Source organism: Dromiciops gliroides, chromosome 2 (assembly GCF_019393635.1).
Source record: "Dromiciops gliroides isolate mDroGli1 chromosome 2, mDroGli1.pri, whole genome shotgun sequence".
Taxonomy (NCBI): domain Eukaryota; kingdom Metazoa; phylum Chordata; class Mammalia; order Microbiotheria; family Microbiotheriidae; genus Dromiciops; species Dromiciops gliroides.
In genome coordinates, this window is record NC_057862.1 from 406,900,029 (window position 1) to 406,916,730 (window position 16,702).

Genomic DNA, 16,702 nt, shown 5'->3' on the forward strand with positions numbered 1-16,702 from the left:
ATCCCCTTGTCATTGTGGTGTCTCTCACACACACACACACACACACACACACACACACACACACACACACGACACCCTTTTCAGGAAGAATCCAGGTTATTTGTGTTCTTCCTAAAATGCAGTGCCAACTACTAGATGCACTACACTAAGAACAATTTCCCGTGGCCCCAAATTGTCCCCAGGCCCAGGCCCAGTGTTTCATGTAAGCCATGGGTTATGCTGGGGTACACAGTAGGGCTGGGGTGGGGCAGGGGCTAAAGGGAGGGGGGAGCCAAAGCTGTTGCCTAGGTGGATTCTAGGGGAAGCCGTGGCTCACAGCCTCCTGCCTTTCAGACGCTAATCTGCTGTGTCACTAACAAGTTGTATCATTTGAACCTTGCAGAGGAAGGCATCAATCACGAATGCAAGCTGTGTAACCAGATGTTTGACTCTCCGGCCAAGCTTCTTTGTCACCTGATCGAGCACAGCTTCGAGGGAATGGGAGGCACTTTCAAATGCCCTGTTTGCTTTACAGGTAAGGCCTCCTTGATGGGCTGAGAAAAGGGGAGTGGTCAAAACCCTGTGCTTGTCTGGGAAGGAAGTAAGAGAGGAAGCAGAGACTCACAACCATGGACCATCTCTTTCCTGAATTGTCTGAATGCCTATTAGCGGCTCTAGGGATCTCTGATAAAAAGTTCCTCATGAAAAAAGCAGCATGGTATGGAGAAGAGAACACTGGTCCTATAGTCAAGGGGACTTGGGCTTTGGTCCTTATTCTTCCATTAACTAGCCATATAACTTTGGGCAAATACCTTAGTCTCTCTGGGCCTCAGTTTTTCATCTGTGATATGGGAGTAATACTGGTGCTACCTATTTCACAATGTGATAAAACTGCCTGGTAGACCTTTTAAAGTGCTTTAAAAATGTGATCAGGTATTTATTATTAATAATTATTATTATCCTTCTTTTCATCATCATGATCATTGCTCTGTATACCAGAAAGTCTTTAGAATTCCCGCAGTGATGACTCATGGGTGTTTTGGGGAACCATCAAAGGTATAAGCTGGGAAGAAAGAAGGTACTGGTTAGGCCTGACCTAAGCCTCCAGCTACTTCATGACCTTCAGTCTCAAATATAAAGGATAGTGCTTTTTATTTTTCAAAGTACTTCTACATCTGTTCCACTTCAGACCCAGCCTAGTCACTTGGAGTGTATGTCTCCCTTTGGTGGACATTATTTTCGAGAACTTTTCAAGCCTTGGCGCCCCCCTCCCTGCCTTGGTTTTTCACTCTTTTACACAATAATTTGGCACTACTAGAGAGTTCTAATCCAAATCCTTCTTGTTGCCTTTGAGCTTTCTTACCATGTGTATGTGGCCCCCATTTTTTCCTTGGAGCCTGTCCCCTGATTCATTCCCCTCCTCACCACCTCCCAGAGTTGGCTCGGTTCCTTCCCCCACACTGTCCCAGGCTGCCTTTCTAAGCTCCTCTTGGCCCATGGCTTGGGCCACCTGTGCCCACTGACGCTGGTGGGGATAATCTCCCCCGGGAGTTGCCCCTCCCCAGCCCCCTGCCTTGGCCAATGGACTGGCTCCACCATTCTCCCAGCAATTTGGCTGGAAGGGAGCAAGGGTAGCCACTGCTGAAAAAGCCCCTGATCCTCTTGCTTTGGTCAGACCTGGATCCTAGGCCTGGACAGCTGCCCAGGCTACAGAGGCCGAACTGTGCCCCTACCTCCCCTCTGTGATCTGACAGACTTCCAGGCTGGGAGAGGGGGGAAGTGTGTCTCAAGGGCCTTGCCCTGCCTTTCCCTCCCTGTGCCGCCCAGATGGCAGCCGGTGTGGGGGGGGAGGAGGGGGTTCTCCCTGCCTCCCCCGACATCTGCCGTCTGTCACTGTGGGAAGCCCCACCCCAGGGAGAGCCTGGCCTAGCATGGAGGTGGGGATTGGGGCGGGGAAGTAGGGTATGGGGGGGACTATGGATCTTTCTGTTCCCAAGGACACAGCTGCTTCAGGGGCTCCTCCTCCCTACCCCTCAGGGCCCAGCCAGGCTTGTGTCTTCCCCATGGGTGGGCTCCCTGACACTGGGAAATCCAGAATGTAGTAGGAGGGGTTTGATCGGAGCTTTGCCTTGGCAAAAGCCCGTTACTCATCCCTGAGAAGCACTGGTCTCTCACTCAGGCTAGACTGGGGCCATTCCCTCCCCACTTACTTCAGAGAGTCTGCTCTAGGTTCTTGTAGGCACAAGCGGTGCCTGACAGGGGAGCCCGTTGACAATTATGGGGCATGGGCCAGAGATTTTTATTTTTTCATGCCACACTCAGCTGCTGAAGCTAGGGGCTGAGTCTCTGGACCTCCTTCTTCCTCCCCTGGCTTACACCATTCCTTTTGTCTCCCTTTATTTACTCCTCAGGCCTCTAGTTCCCTAACTTCCTTTCCCCATAAACAATCTCAGTGTCTTCCTCTACATCATTAGATAAGGCCTGGCAGGGCTCAGTGTAGCCCCAAAAGAAAGATCCGGATTGAGTGACATGGAGAGTTGTGGCAGATGGCATAAGGAACACCACAAGGAGCCAGAAGACCAGGTTCCAGACCCACATAAGCCACTGACTTGCTTTGTGTCCTTGGGCAAATCATGTCCCTCCTCTGGGCCAGAGTTTCCTTTATTAAGACAGGCTGGACTAGATGGTCCCTCAACATCAGCCTCCCCGCCGACTCTAACTTATTCTGATCATCAGTCAGTCCATCACAGCATCCTCAAATCATGGATCCAGGGCTGGAAGGAACCTCAGAGGTCATCTCAGTCAGTCAACAAGCACTGACACCTACTGCGTGTCATCCTGGATGCTGGATTCTGGCTGATGTTTAAAATGGACAACAATCCCCATGGATTTATATTGCACTTTATAGTTTACACAACTCTTTCCCATCCATTATCTTGTTTGAGCCTCAGAATGGCCTTGGCAGGTGAGCAGGACAACCGTCATTTTACAGATGAGAATCCCCATTTTACAGATGAGAAAACTGAGGCTGGGCACAAAGTCATGCACTGAGTGACTTGTCCAAGATGGGTAGGATGGGATGGATTCTATGGATAGGAATGGCAAGGGCAGATGAGAGGCTGGGCTTGGACCCAGTATAAGTAAATGAATTTTCCATCTTTGGACACCAGATTACTTCTCGGAGCCGCTCTCCAGATGAATCCTGTGGCCTTATTGATAGGAGTCATGCCATATTCTGGGCTTTGGAGAGTGGGTCGTTGTGGCTGATTCTAGTGGAATTGGGAGGTGACATTGGGAGGTGGCCCTGTGGCTCTCAGCCCCCTGACTGTCTTTGCCTTCATTCTAGTTTTTGTACAGGCTAACAAGCTACAGCAACACATCTTTGCGGTGCACGGGCAGGAAGACAAGATCTACGACTGCTCACAGTGTCCACAGAAGTTCTTCTTTCAGACAGAACTCCAGGTAGGCCCCTTTCCCTTTTTTTTTCTATCATCATACTCTCTCTCCTAGGCTTCTAGCTCCTTTCTTGTGGTCAGCTGGGCAGTTCTGCGTCTGGCAGAGGTGGAGATTTTCATCCAGGTAAGCAGAGCTGGAAGGAACCTGAGGAGTTTTATCTACTGGAACCCATTCGTTTTCTGGATGGGGAAACTGAGGCCCAGAGAAAGGAAATGGCTCGCCTTAGGTTCCACAGACTTTTGATGCCAAAGCTGGGATTGGAATCTGAGTTTCCTTCCCATTGATGGTTCTTTCCCCACTCTATCCTCTCCCTGGCCTGAGGAGCAAAGGGAGAAGTAAGCATAGTGTGGTTCTAATGTAGTTGGCACAAATGGCCACCTCTCTTGGTCTGGTCATCTGCCTGCATGAAGGTTGACCAGGTGATCTCTTCAGAAGCCTTCTCACTCTGAGATTTTGGTACTCTGTGTGGCCTCTTTCAGTGCACCCTCTCGAACTTGCGTGTCACACACAAACACATGCATACCACATAACAAGAACCTCTATCCACTCCCAAAGTATTCACTCAGAGTTGGGCCTTTGTAAATAGTTCCTACATCCCAGAATTACCACGTTGCCTTGAATTTAAATCATGTATACCATCATATAAATGATCAAATTGATCCATAAGATCTAGGGTTCTCTCCCCCCCCCATCATGTGTATTGGGAAATTGAAGCCCAGAGAGGGTGCATCCCTTGCCAAAATCATCAGCCTAAAAGTCAGATCTCCTATATCTTGGGCCGGGACTCAACATCCTTATTCCTACATTTGCAAAGAAGGAAATGCTGGGCCTAAAGATCTATGCCAGGGTATAGGCATCTGTATTAATCTGAATGAACATAAGACCCTTTGATTGTGTCCAATTTTATCATACCAACAAACTCCCTAGCACACTAAGTTCACACAGCAAAATCGGCCGTCCACTTGGCAATTCTGCCTTGGGAAACACCAGAGTGCCAATCCTGACACATTCTGAGGGACCTAGACCATGCCTACCTGCTTAGCTCAGCTACCAATCTACTCCTGGTGTCCCCTGACAAATGAAGGCTTTTTATAGAACCACACTGCATGCCTCATTTAAATCTATTAGCTTTTATAAACTACGATTTGCTTAAACTTTGGAGGGTTTCTGTTTGACTTGCCTAATTCCCAAGTCGACTCCTATCCTGTTGTACTGTCATGTCAAGGGAGGGATGTGGGATCTTTTTCTCTTTCTCAGGTTTTGTGTTTCTTCCCTTTCTTTTCCCCTCCTCTAGCCTCCCAAAGGGACTTCTGCCCACCCTTGTTCTTTGAGCCTCATCTGCATAAGTGTGCCCGAGTTTTCACTACACCTTGTTAATGTGGCAGGTTCAGGGCAATGGGCAGATCTCTATGTGTGGCAGACCAGTCTTCCTCCCCTCCCCTGCCCCACCCTGCTCATAACCCCAACCCCAGCATGGTTCATCTGAGGTGCTGGTTTCCTGGGTCCCCACATTAACCTTTTAAATCAAATCCTCAAATGCCGAAAACCTTGCTAAATTATAGCCTTAACGAGCCACTATTTTCTGCAATTAATGATTTTAATTACAGAGCGTTTAAATGTGGAAGTGCTGTTGCATAGCCAAATCTATGCAAATAACGGCTTTCATTAAGTAACTTGAATTGTAATTTTCCAGCTTTGGAGAGGAGGATTTTGTAGGCATTTACGTTTTCATAGCCGTTATGCTGCTGATCATTATGCAAGGATTTTCTAACACAGTGAAAATCCAAGTGTGATATTTAACTGTGAAACGGTAAGGGGACTTGTATACTGGGGCCTTAGACTAGTTAAATGGTTTGACCTTATTGTGAGACCAAGCTTTTCTTCTCCATCATATAACTTGAAGTCATGTTTAGCCAGCTGATACAGAAAATTTCTGATAGCAAAAGGGGGGAAAAAAAGAAACCATCAAATAAGCCAACAAACATTGAACTTGGAGTCAGAAGACCTCCAGGCTCTACCATATTCTGTCTCCATTGGATGTCACTTCTCTTTCTGACCTCAGTTTCCTCATCTGTAAAAAAGAGGATGTTGGGTCACAAATCTCTAAAATGCCTTCTAGTTCCAACATTCTGTGACTTTGGGTAAGAGGGAGAAGCCAGGGTTCATGAACATATGGAATCTTGAAAGTCAGGAGAATTGGGATTGCTCTTGCAATGAGACCAAGAAGCTATTGGAGGTGTGGGACCCCAGGGTTGCTTTGTGCAATGGTCTAAGTTTAATGTAGGTCCCAAATGTCTACTTCTCCCAGCTGTCTTAGTATTGAAGCAAGGACATGAATAAGAAGCCAGACATGATACAAACTAGTAGGGAGAAAGAGAGAAGGTCATTAATGTCACCTCATCAGTGTCTGTTAAGTTGAATTAATGGACACAGCCAATCTTTGGAAACTTTTCCAGTTACAACTGTTTGGGGCTCTACACATCAAGGGAGTTAAATAATGGGAATAGACATTTATGATAGGGCCCTGTTGTTATTTGTAGCTGGGGTTGGTGGAATGAAATGAGGGATACTTCAGTCATTGTGCTAGGGTTACATGGTGCACTGGCTTTGGATGCAGAAGGCAGATCTGGGTGTGAATTAATTGTGTTGCTCAACTCTTTGGCCTTGGGTTATCCCCTCACCCTGGTTTTCTCTTTTCTCATTTGCAAAGTGAAGGGTGTTGAATTGCATGATCACTTTGAGGTTCCTCCCAACTCTTAATCCAGCAGTCTGGGAGTGTGGGCATCTTAGTCCCAGGGTGAGCCTGTTCCATTCTCCCTGATGTAGACATCATGCTCCTCTTTCCTAGAAGGGACTCGGTGTGAGCTACAGCCCCTGAGACCTTTGGGGAGGGGGGAAACTGGGAGCATGGTTTCCATGTGTGTGTATATGCGTGCATCTCTCAACAACTTGTGTTCAAAGGAACCAGCACCGCACCGGCAGAGCATTTGTATTTAAAGGATTAATTCATGCTGTTTGCTTGTGTGCGGTTAATCATACTGTTTCCTGCTAAATGATTACAATTGATTAAAAGCAAAGCTAGGGATCTAACAAGCAACCCGCGAACTGTTCAGATGGGGAGAGAGCAGGGTACCTGCCAGGTCCTTGCAAGCACAGGTGTTCCAAGGGCCGCCGTGGAGGGAAAAGATTTCTCCTCTTGCAGGCACAGTGTCAAGTCGCATCAGTCAGCTACAGGCATTGGGCTGCACTGCTTGTCTGATTTCTCCAAGTGAAGAAGTAGGTGACTGGCCAGGGAAATGAAGGCTTGAAGGCCATCTCTGTTCAGAACATGGTTTGCAGAGCTCATGGACCATACACTTTTGGCTCTTTGTTGTGTTAGTCTAGCCCTTTCTATCACACTGTTTGGTATTGTTTCATAATCGTGCCATGCATCTACAGCTTGTCTCCACAACTGAGAGTCCTTTTGGAGGCAGAAATCTTAGCTTAGATTCAGCAGTGGAAAGAACAGTGGCCATAGAACAGTGATTCTCGACTCAGGCTTCCCAGATGTGTGACCTTGGGCAAGTCATAGTACCTGTATGAACTTCATTTTCCTTATCAATAAAATGGGAAGAATAATACTTAAAGTGCCTGCTTCATAGAATTGTTGTGATGAAAGGGTTCTGTAAAACTTCCCTTTTCTCTCCTATGATGCCTAGCACAGGACTATTCAGGTAGAAGCATTTGATAAGTGCTTGTGGAATTGAATTAAGTTATATTCCAAGGGTGTGGCCTGAATAAGAAATGTTCCAAAAGAGCAGTGAAAATAATTACAGGGATGGAAAAGAAAAATCTCTTTGTAAAGGTGCAAAGTAATGTAGGAAGGAAGAGCAAATCATTCATTCATTCATTCTCAGTCCAAAATCGCCAATTTTAGCCCTCAATCATTGCTTCTTCTTTGCTGATGGTGAATATTTTTCACTATCTAGAAAACCCAAGCATTACCCAGTATCACTTTTCCATAAAATTCTTAAAAGTAGTATGAAAGCTTTATGCTATGGAGTGAGAGCTAGGTTTGAAATGAGAAGATCTGTGTTCTAATAATGAATATACCATATCCATGTGATCTTGAACAAGTCTCTTCACAACTCTTTGAGCCTCAGTTTCCTCAACTGTAAATGACCAGATTATACCAGGCAATCTCTACACTCTTTTCAGTTTTGTGATCCTTATGAACTTTGGTCACCTGGGAGGAGAAGAGCGACATGCCCACTCTGCTGCTTTTCTTTATCTGTGTCTCCTTCCAAAGTGGTCCTGTTAGGAGGCTGGGGGTCCCTGAGCACAAATAGAGGGGCACTCTGTCCTTTACCCCCTTCCACACATGAGGACAGTGGCCTAAGTTGGGGCTCTTTCTCACCCCAAGGCTCAGTGCAGTGGCAGAAACACTTCACTAACTCATGTTGTTTCTTCTACGAGCTTGGTTTAGAACCTACTCCTCGGGGGGACTATTAGACTCTGGAAGCATCCCATAAACCCTGCCCTTCCTCCTCCCCTACCCCCTCCCTCTGCCTGAATTTACACACAAGACGTAATTCAGGGGGATCGTTCTGTTGCCTGTGCCAATGGAGTGTTTCTCTCCAAAGAGACTTCTCTTTGTGTCTCAGCCATTAGCTGGATTTCCTGGCATGAGGCTCCAATCCCACCCAGCAGCTGTCCCCTCCCTGAAGGAAAGACTTGAAGCAGCTGGGGAATCAGAAAGATGAGGCCACTTTGGAAAGGAAAGGAAAGGAAAGGAAGGAAGGAAGGAAGGAAGGAAGGAAGGAAGGAAGGAAGGAAGGAAGGAAGGAAGGAAGGAAGGAAGGAAGGAAGGAGAGAGAGCAAGTAAAGGATTGGAAGTGGGGTGGGAGACCATGGAAGGAGGAAAGAAAGACAGAAAAGAATGAATCTGAAGGGATGTTGAGCCCCTTTGTAAAAACCATTTGTACCCTCATAAAACTAATAAATTCAGAGGAAAATATCATTTTCTCCTGCTGCATTGCTGGGCTTCAGTCAAACACAGTCAGATAATTATAACTAATAATAATTAAAAATTAAAAGTGCTCTAGGCACATACTTAGCATTTTACTCTTTGGCTGAGCATTCTGTAAGTATCAGGTTTCTTTCTCTCCTTTACTGTTTCTTTTAAAGAAAGTTCTGTTCATGAGGTTCTTCCCAGACCAGAAGGCAGCTTCTTTTGGGTGAAGAATGGAGAGCAGTCCTTAGTCCATTGGTATGTGTTGGGGAGAGGGGTTGGTTTCTTAATGAGGGTTTGGCTAGGTATCCTGCTTGTTATTTTGGACCCATTATGGGAGAACCCATGGTCATGGGCCCACGAAGCTGTATTGAATGTGAAGCTGGAGTACTAAAGAGGTTATCATGTGGTCCAGAACTCTCCCAAGAGGGTATCATGTGATCCAGAACTCTCCCGCTTCAGTTTCTGTTAGCCTTTGCACTGGAGCTGGTGTTCTGAGACCTACTTAGCTCTTGGGTATCCCTGGGCCTCCTAGGTTACAGTGAGGCTCCTGCTGCTGGTCTTTGATGAGAGAACTGCTTCTCAGAGGGGTTCAGCATCAGAGTTAGGATGTGAGCTCTGGTCTCTTCCGGTTTCCAGCTCAGTGAACTTTCTACTAGATCATGTGCATACTATTCTCCATATGCATCGAGTAGCTACCCTCCCAGCACTCCACCCCCACCCCCCAATTTGAAAACTTGTGGATAAAACACATTGCCTGGAGTCATTACTTATTTTTTTTTTGGTTTTTTATTTTTTTGCGGGGCAATGGGGGTTAAGTGACTTGCCTAGGGTCACACAGCTAATAAGTGTCAAGTGTCTGAGGCTGGATTTGAACTTAGGTACTCCTGAATCCGGGGCCGGTGCTTTATCCACTGTGCCACCTAGCCACCCCCGGAGTCATTACTTATTGAAAACTATAGAATGGTCATTCAATTCCTGAAGTTAACAAAATAACCCCATTCCTAAAGTTTTAAAAATGCCACATTACCATCCTCTCCTTGGTCTGGGAGTCAGGAGACTTGGATTCTAGACCTGGCTTGACCACTGATTTGATTTATCATCTGAAGCAAGTCTTTTCCTCTCTGGGACTCCTCTGGGACTCAGTTTCCCTACCTGTAAAGAGAAGGGCTTTGTTCAGATCCCTCCCACCTCTGCTGGTCTGTGATTCCTGGTCATAAAGCATTGGAATCCAGAGGTAGAAGGGCTAGAAATAGTGTCCTCATAAAGTCCTTTAAAGCCTTCAAGTGGCTGTGATGTAAGCATGGGTGGACAGGCAGGGCCTGACGAACGAGAGCTCTGTAACCTTTGTTGCCTTTGCCCGAGGCAGAGATTCGGGAGGTGGTGGGAGTGGGGAGGGGGCTCTCCTGCCTGGCTTAGATGCCCCCCTTGGCAGGCAGCATCTCTGCTCTAGTTGGCCGTGGCTAGAGTGGCTCCTGTTCCACGACTCACGCTGTCTCACAGTGTGCCGTCGCAGCCATACAGGATCCTGTATAGCTCACTCATGGGCAAGATGGATAGAAGAGGAGAGCAGGAGGAGAAGGGGGAAGTGAAGAGGAAATTCAGGTGAAACTCTGTAGCTGAGTCATTAGTGGGCCCCCAGGACACCATCCCCCAGGAGGAACCAAGAGGAGGCATGGATGGCAGTGCTGGGTGGGGGGCAAGGAACTCGATGCACCCGGAGGGCTCTGCTCAGGGCAGAGATGGCGCTTGGAACGGGGTCCTCAGGCTGCCTGTCTCTGCCCATTGTTGCCTGTCATTTATGCCCTGGGGCAAGGGTCCAACCAACTTTAGAGGCGGCACCATGCCATCCTGACAGATGGGCATATGTGGAAGCAGCCAAGACACAATGTCTGCGCAGCCATTGTGTTCACTGGAAACTGCTTCTCGCCTGCAACATCCAAATGGTTGCTGCCTGCCCCTGGGACCAAATGCCTTCAGTTTAGTGAGAAGGAAGGGGCAGAAGCAGGGGTCAGTGAGGAGGAATGACTCAGTTCCAACTCAAGGCTGTACAAGGTTTGTAGATAGCAGGCTGGGACACTGGAGACAAAGAAAGCAACCCATTCACTAGATCTACATTGCTTCTCCCTTCCCTCCTCCCCCCCCCCCAAAAAAAAAAAAAAAGGAAAGAAAGATTTCTGTGAAGTTGTTGATAATCCCTCCTAGGGCCTCATACAAAGCCCGCTTCAGTCTGCTCTTGACCCAGCATGGTTTTCTGTCCCTAGACTTTCCACCTGGTCACCACTTAAGGTTGCCCTGAATGGCTCTCCATCACTAGAGATATTGAAGGGGAGAGATTCTCCATCATCAATGTGATCAATGTGGCAAATGCCTCCAGAACTCCTGCCCTTGAATGCTCATAGCAACCAAGTTCTTGCCAGGAAAATGCCGAGTTTGGACACAGAAACCGAATGCTTCCCAAGGAAGGGTCCCTCCCATTGGCCACACGGATCATGTGGCAGGCTCACAACTGCCAGGCTGGGCCTCACCTTTGAAACCTCCCCAGTTTGGTGTCCTGAAGGATGCATTTACAGATGGCTCCTCTGGTGGAGGAATGGCCTGTTTCTATCCATTAGTGTTAAAAAATGAGGCATGTTTTGCCTCTGGATATAATAATCCGTCTTTCTAAATGGTTGGAAATGGAGCCCCGTGGCCTCTGCCAGGATCTGGTAGCCCAGCCTGGCCAAGAGGTGCTAACACCAAAAAAGAAACGAGAGCTGGGTTTTCTTTATTAAGGCCCAGATTGCACTCTTTGGTCTGGCAATAACAATTACTAATGACATTTAGAAAGAAATTAATGATGAGAAATGCAAGTTGGCATTTCGGGAGTGCCAGTCAGTAACATTGCATCAGAGCTCACAGGAGGGGTGGCGGGGGAGGTGCCGCAGAGGGGGGAGCGGAAGAGAGAGAGAGAGAGATGGAAAATTAATTTTGTTGTGTCAATAATTAACACAGATCCTCCTTTCCCTCTTTTGAAGTTTTTACAAAATCCAGGCACGTGATCTGTGTGCTAGTGTCGGAGGGGGGGACCTCAGGGATTCATGCAGTATCTCTGATACAGAGCGGCATCATTCCCATCAGTCAACACCATCCACTGAGTACTCACTATACCGAGTGTGGTGTGAGGAGGGAGGGTGGAAGCGGAAACAAGACACAGGCCTTGTCTTGAGGGCACTCCCATTCGGTTGGAGAAAAGTGCCCCCCACCCCACTCAAATGGAAGCAACTAGACATAGTCAATCAAAAAGCACTCTTATGGGCTTGCTGTGTGTCTACTGAACCTGCTCTAAAGGGGCTTATCTCCCCCTCATCCCCTCCACTATAATACTTAGAAAATAACATATAAATAAATGGAAATGAATAGCAAGCACCAGCTCAGGTTTCCATCTCTCCTTTTCCCAGAAGAATGCCAGCTCTCTGTGGTGAGGGACACTTTGGTTTCTTTCTTCATAGCCCCAGTGTTTAATCCAGTGCTTTTGTACATTGTCAGGACTTAGCAAATGTTTTTTGGATTATTGGATTGGATTGAATGAATTCTTAGCTGACCTCCCTCATCCCTCCCCACCAAATCCAACAATAATCACCACAAAAAACTAAAAGTGATTTCTCTATCAGATTTCTTCTAGCACTTTATTTAAATATCACTTCCACACTTACTTTATACTTCTTTGTTTCAGAGGTATTTGAGTAAATGGCTTTCCCCCATTAGATACTGAACTCTTTGAGAGCAGGGCTTGTGTCATATCTAACTTTGTGAGCCTGGTACCCAACAATGAGATTTACACACAGCAGGTACTTAATAAATGCTGAACTGAATATAATGCCAACTGTGTACATGTGGGGCAAGGGTCTGTTGGGAAAGTGTACACATACGAGATATGGGTGATCAGGAAGGTCTCTTGGTAGAAGAAGCTTAGAGGTGGAGCTGGGAAGGGACCATTGGCAGAGAGAGGTAGGAGTAGTGTTCTGTTTTGAATGGTTCGGGTTTGAATGAGTGTCACTGATCAGGGACAGTTGGAGGGACAGATCCTGCTCACATGGCAAGAAAACATATAATCAATCACTTATACCAGTTCTCCCCCAAATGGAAATTAGCCTTAGAGTCACATCATAGGCACATGCCTTCTCTGCAGGAGGCACCATGTTCCTATAACTGCCAAGCCAATGATTTAAGATTATCTGCTGTTTTGAATTCTTCCCACCACTATCCCTCCACAGTGGACAGTGACAACTTGCCCATGTCCTCATTGTCCAGCTGCAGACATGGCCCCTTCCCCCATGGACTGGCCATCTCTAGCCAGCCTCAGCTTGCTATGAGCTGTTTTCTCCATGGCTCTGTTTACATGACCAGGTCTGCTTAGCCACCGGGTATCACTATAATGCATAAGATCTCCTTTAAGATGTTTAATGGCCCACAGCCAGGCCCCTGAAGGGACAGAGATTCACTTAAGACAGCCTGCAGCAAAGTCCTCCTCTCAGTGGGGCTGGGTTCCGGGACAGTGGTCAGCAGTTCCCTTCTTTTCTCCAGCCTCTGGAGTCTTGTGGAATGGCTCTTCTTTGGCTAGCTCCCCCAAGCCAGGCTGGGCTCCCTGTCCAGACAGAGTGATGATGACACGTGTGCCTGAGTGTTTTCACAAGGAACGTCTTGATCATTAAATATAATAGGTCTCAGCTGCAGTTTTGGTCATTGGAGCATGCATACAATTCATCACAGCAAATTAGGGACGTCTTCCGTCTTCGGGACTTCTCTTCCCATAATTTGGGGGCACTTTGAGGGGGTGGAAGCCCACATCATGTGAACTGTGGAAACCATTTTGGGGGGAAGAATCATGCTGTGTTTGACTAAGGGGGAGCCTGACCTGCTAATGGAGTAAGAGCCTGGACTTCCTGCTCAGGAAGGATATTTTTGAAGCCAGAGTAGAGAAATTCTCTGTTCATTCTTCTTTTTTTTTTTTTAAAGTTTTTGGGGAAATGGAATTAAATGCATTTTGTCATAATATCCTTTTTATGAATAGAGGCACTTGGTCAGATATAAAGACTTAGAAATAAATTGTGCATTACTTGTATTTCTCACGTAATGAATGTGTTTGATATATCTAAAGAGGTGAAGGCTTGGGAAGAAATCAGAAAGATTTTTTTGAGATGGGGAATGGGATACTCTCCCCTTCCCTCTGTTCCTTGTTTTGGAGAGAAGTTAATAAAGTCCTGGGCAAAAGGCACACTTCTGTTCTAAAGTTATTTCATTTTTCCTTAATCCACCCCTCTACTTCCTTCTGTTCTCTGGTCTCATTCATTTAGATTCTATCTCAGCACACTCTTTTTCAGAGAAAAACCAGATTCTTTTGGTATCTTCCACACAGCATTCATGTCTTTGCACTGGCTATGTCCCATACATGGAGGTACTCCCTCCTAGTCACCCCTACTTAGATCTCTTGTTTCCTTCAAACCTGTTTTCATGCATCTCCATATCCTTGAAACCTTTCCTGTTCCCCCTAGCCAGTTGCTGGCACCCTCTCCAACAAGAATGTATCTTGTATCTTGTTCATATTTTGTATATCCTTATTTTTCCCAAATAGATCATAAGCTCCTTGAAGGCAGGGAGTATTTGACTTTTGTCTTTTTGTCTCCTGTGCCTAGCACAGTGTTTGGCATCTAGAAGGGGCATTTTAAAAAAATGCTTGTAGATCGACTGATTAATCTTAGTTTTTCTTTCCCACTCTGCTTAAGGAGTCATATGCCATCCCAGCTTTTCTATTTCGTGACAGGGGATAGACAGGAGCTCTATGTTACCCTAAACAATCAAAGGATCAGAGCATCTAGTTCAAGCACCCCATTTTCTAGATGGGGAAACTGAGGCTACCAAGACTCCTTTTTTATTTATCTTGAATTCTTTTGTTTGGTGGAGGGGAACTGCCAAAAATCATGAAGTAGTCCCTTGGCCATGGTCAAGGGACCATGAGGTGATCATGGTATTTGAGAACAAAAGAGTGGTAAGGACAAAGTAGAGAGAAGTCAGAGCTAGGAGTGGACAACCAATCAGCATATGTTTTGTGTGGGAGGGTAGGGATGGGATAGATTCTGGCCAGATGCTAGGAAAAGAGGAAGTGTGATACAGTGGAAAGAGCACTGGATTTGGCATTGCAGCAAACATTTCTGGGTTGATTTTTTTTTTCCCCAGTAAGTATCCTTGTTACTTGTAAGTATCCCTGTGTGACCTTAGATAAGTCATTTCCCTTCTCCTGGGTTTCAGTTTCCTCATCTGCAGAATGAAGGGCTAGGGTACATACACCAAATCATTTCAAAGGTCCCTTCTAACCCTGAATCTTATAATCCTTTCTTTTTTTTTTTCTTTTTTCTTTCTTTCTTTTTTTTTTTTGCAGGGCAATGGGGATTAAGTGACTTGCCCAGGGTCACACAGCCAGTAAGTGTCAAGTGTCTGAGGCCACATTTGAACTCAGGTCCTCCTGAATCCAGGGCTGGTGCTTAATCCACTTCGCCACCTAGCTGCCCCTGAATCTTATAATCCTAGAACCTCTACCTGGGCCTCCTAAGACTCCTTCCTTTCAGCTCTGAAAAACAATCATATTTTAGTCAAGGCCTCTTTCTTGGATGAAATAATATATCCAGAATCCCTTCCAACTTTGGGGCTATAGTGTACAATTCTAGGATTCTCCTACTGTGCCTTAGTAAAGGGCATGTAACAGATGGAACCATAGACCTATGATTGTTCTAGCTTCCATTGGCACAGCTGGCTGAAGTTTGAGTTATCCTGTGGTGCTCAGGAGAGATCTGCTGCTCATTTTGGAGGGGTAAACTACCTCTTATGGGCCTCATCAAGAGGACCTTTTCCAAAAGAAATAGGGTATTGTTTTGCGCATAGTAGGAACTTGGTAAGTGCTTTTAAAAAATTGAATAGAAAGCTGGAAGTACACTCCAGGATTCTCCAATCAAAGGGCAAAAAGGGACTGGAAGCAATTTCAGAAATCAGAATGAAATCTCAGATGCCCTGGGGAATATTTCAGTGGATGAGGGGGAAAAAATAACAACCAAGTGACTTCAGTATTTGAATATTTGGGGCCCAGTTTTCACATCTGAGCATGGCTCAGATAGCACAAGGCTATGTGGTTAGGATTCATGGAAAAAGGTGATTATCTTTGGTTTAATGAAAAAGAGCCTTTTCTAGAGAAGAGATTGTATTTTCAGGTCCAAGTCTTCTAGATTTAGTGAGGGAAAAAAAGGATATTTAGGAAGTGAAGGGTATATCTATACACTCAACTTTTATATAAAAAATTTACATACTGCTTTAAGGGAAGTCGGTGCTATAATTATTCTCATTTTACAGATGAGTAGACTGAGACTGAGAGAGATTAAGTGACTTGCCTAGGGTCATATTGGTAGCATCCAGGCAAGATTCCAGTTCAGATCATCTCAACTCCAAGTTCAGCATTCTTTACACCATCTCATTTAGCTGACTCTAACTAGGTTGCTATCTCTTACCAGTTTCATCCTGCTTTTGTGCACCCATGTATTTGTGCAGGGACACGATCCCTCCTTCTCTCTGCTTGTCTGAAATTATTCTTCTTTTTTAAAATGCCAAGGTCAGGTCCTACCTCTTACATGACCTGCCAGCTGAAAAGTGTTCCTGCCTCAGATTGTCCTGGAGCTCTTTGTCTGACTCTATCCTTTGTCTTCGGCACACTCTACTTGTATATTTCTTTTTTATTTTGTGGACATTTTGTCTACCCCTTATTAGACTGTAAGATCCTCGAAGGCAGAGACTGTTGTTTTTCATTTTTACACCTCTAACTCATTAGTATAACATCTTACGTATACTGTTAGATGTTTGCTGAATTGTATTGAATTGTATTATTGGAAGTCTGCAAATTAAAGAGGGGAAATAAACACCTTAAACACCCTTTCTATTTGATGACTTAGATTTCCAGAGTTTACTGTCAGATGCCTCCCTCCCTCTTTGTGGGTCACACTTTCTCCATTTGTGATGTTGGAAGGCAATGCCTTATTTCCCTTATGAATCATTTTGGAGAATGGATTAAGAGGTCTCTGGGAAAAAGCCATTTGTAGGGATGGTTATTGGAGAGAGAGTGAGAGCATGGGAAAAAGAGTCTGTGGCCCATTTCACACATGGAGAAGCAGAGACAAGAACTAGGCCCTGGCATATCCATCTGTTTTTGGCTGAGGGAAGATGCCAGCCCAGGCCTTCCACAATGGCCAAGGGAAG

General features: G+C 45.8%; 1 protein-coding gene across 2 annotated transcripts in view; it reads left to right on the forward strand.

Moving 5' to 3' along the window:
* ZNF423 (zinc finger protein 423) overlaps positions 1-16,702 on the forward strand; it is a 443,545-nt gene that overhangs the window by 411,284 nt on the left and 15,559 nt on the right. For both annotated transcript variants that reach the window (XM_043989726.1, XM_043989727.1), the window contains 2 exons: positions 383-514; positions 3,326-3,441. In XM_043989726.1, the coding sequence (XP_043845661.1) occupies positions 383-514; positions 3,326-3,441 (248 nt within the window). The remainder of the gene's footprint in view (positions 1-382; positions 515-3,325; positions 3,442-16,702) is intronic.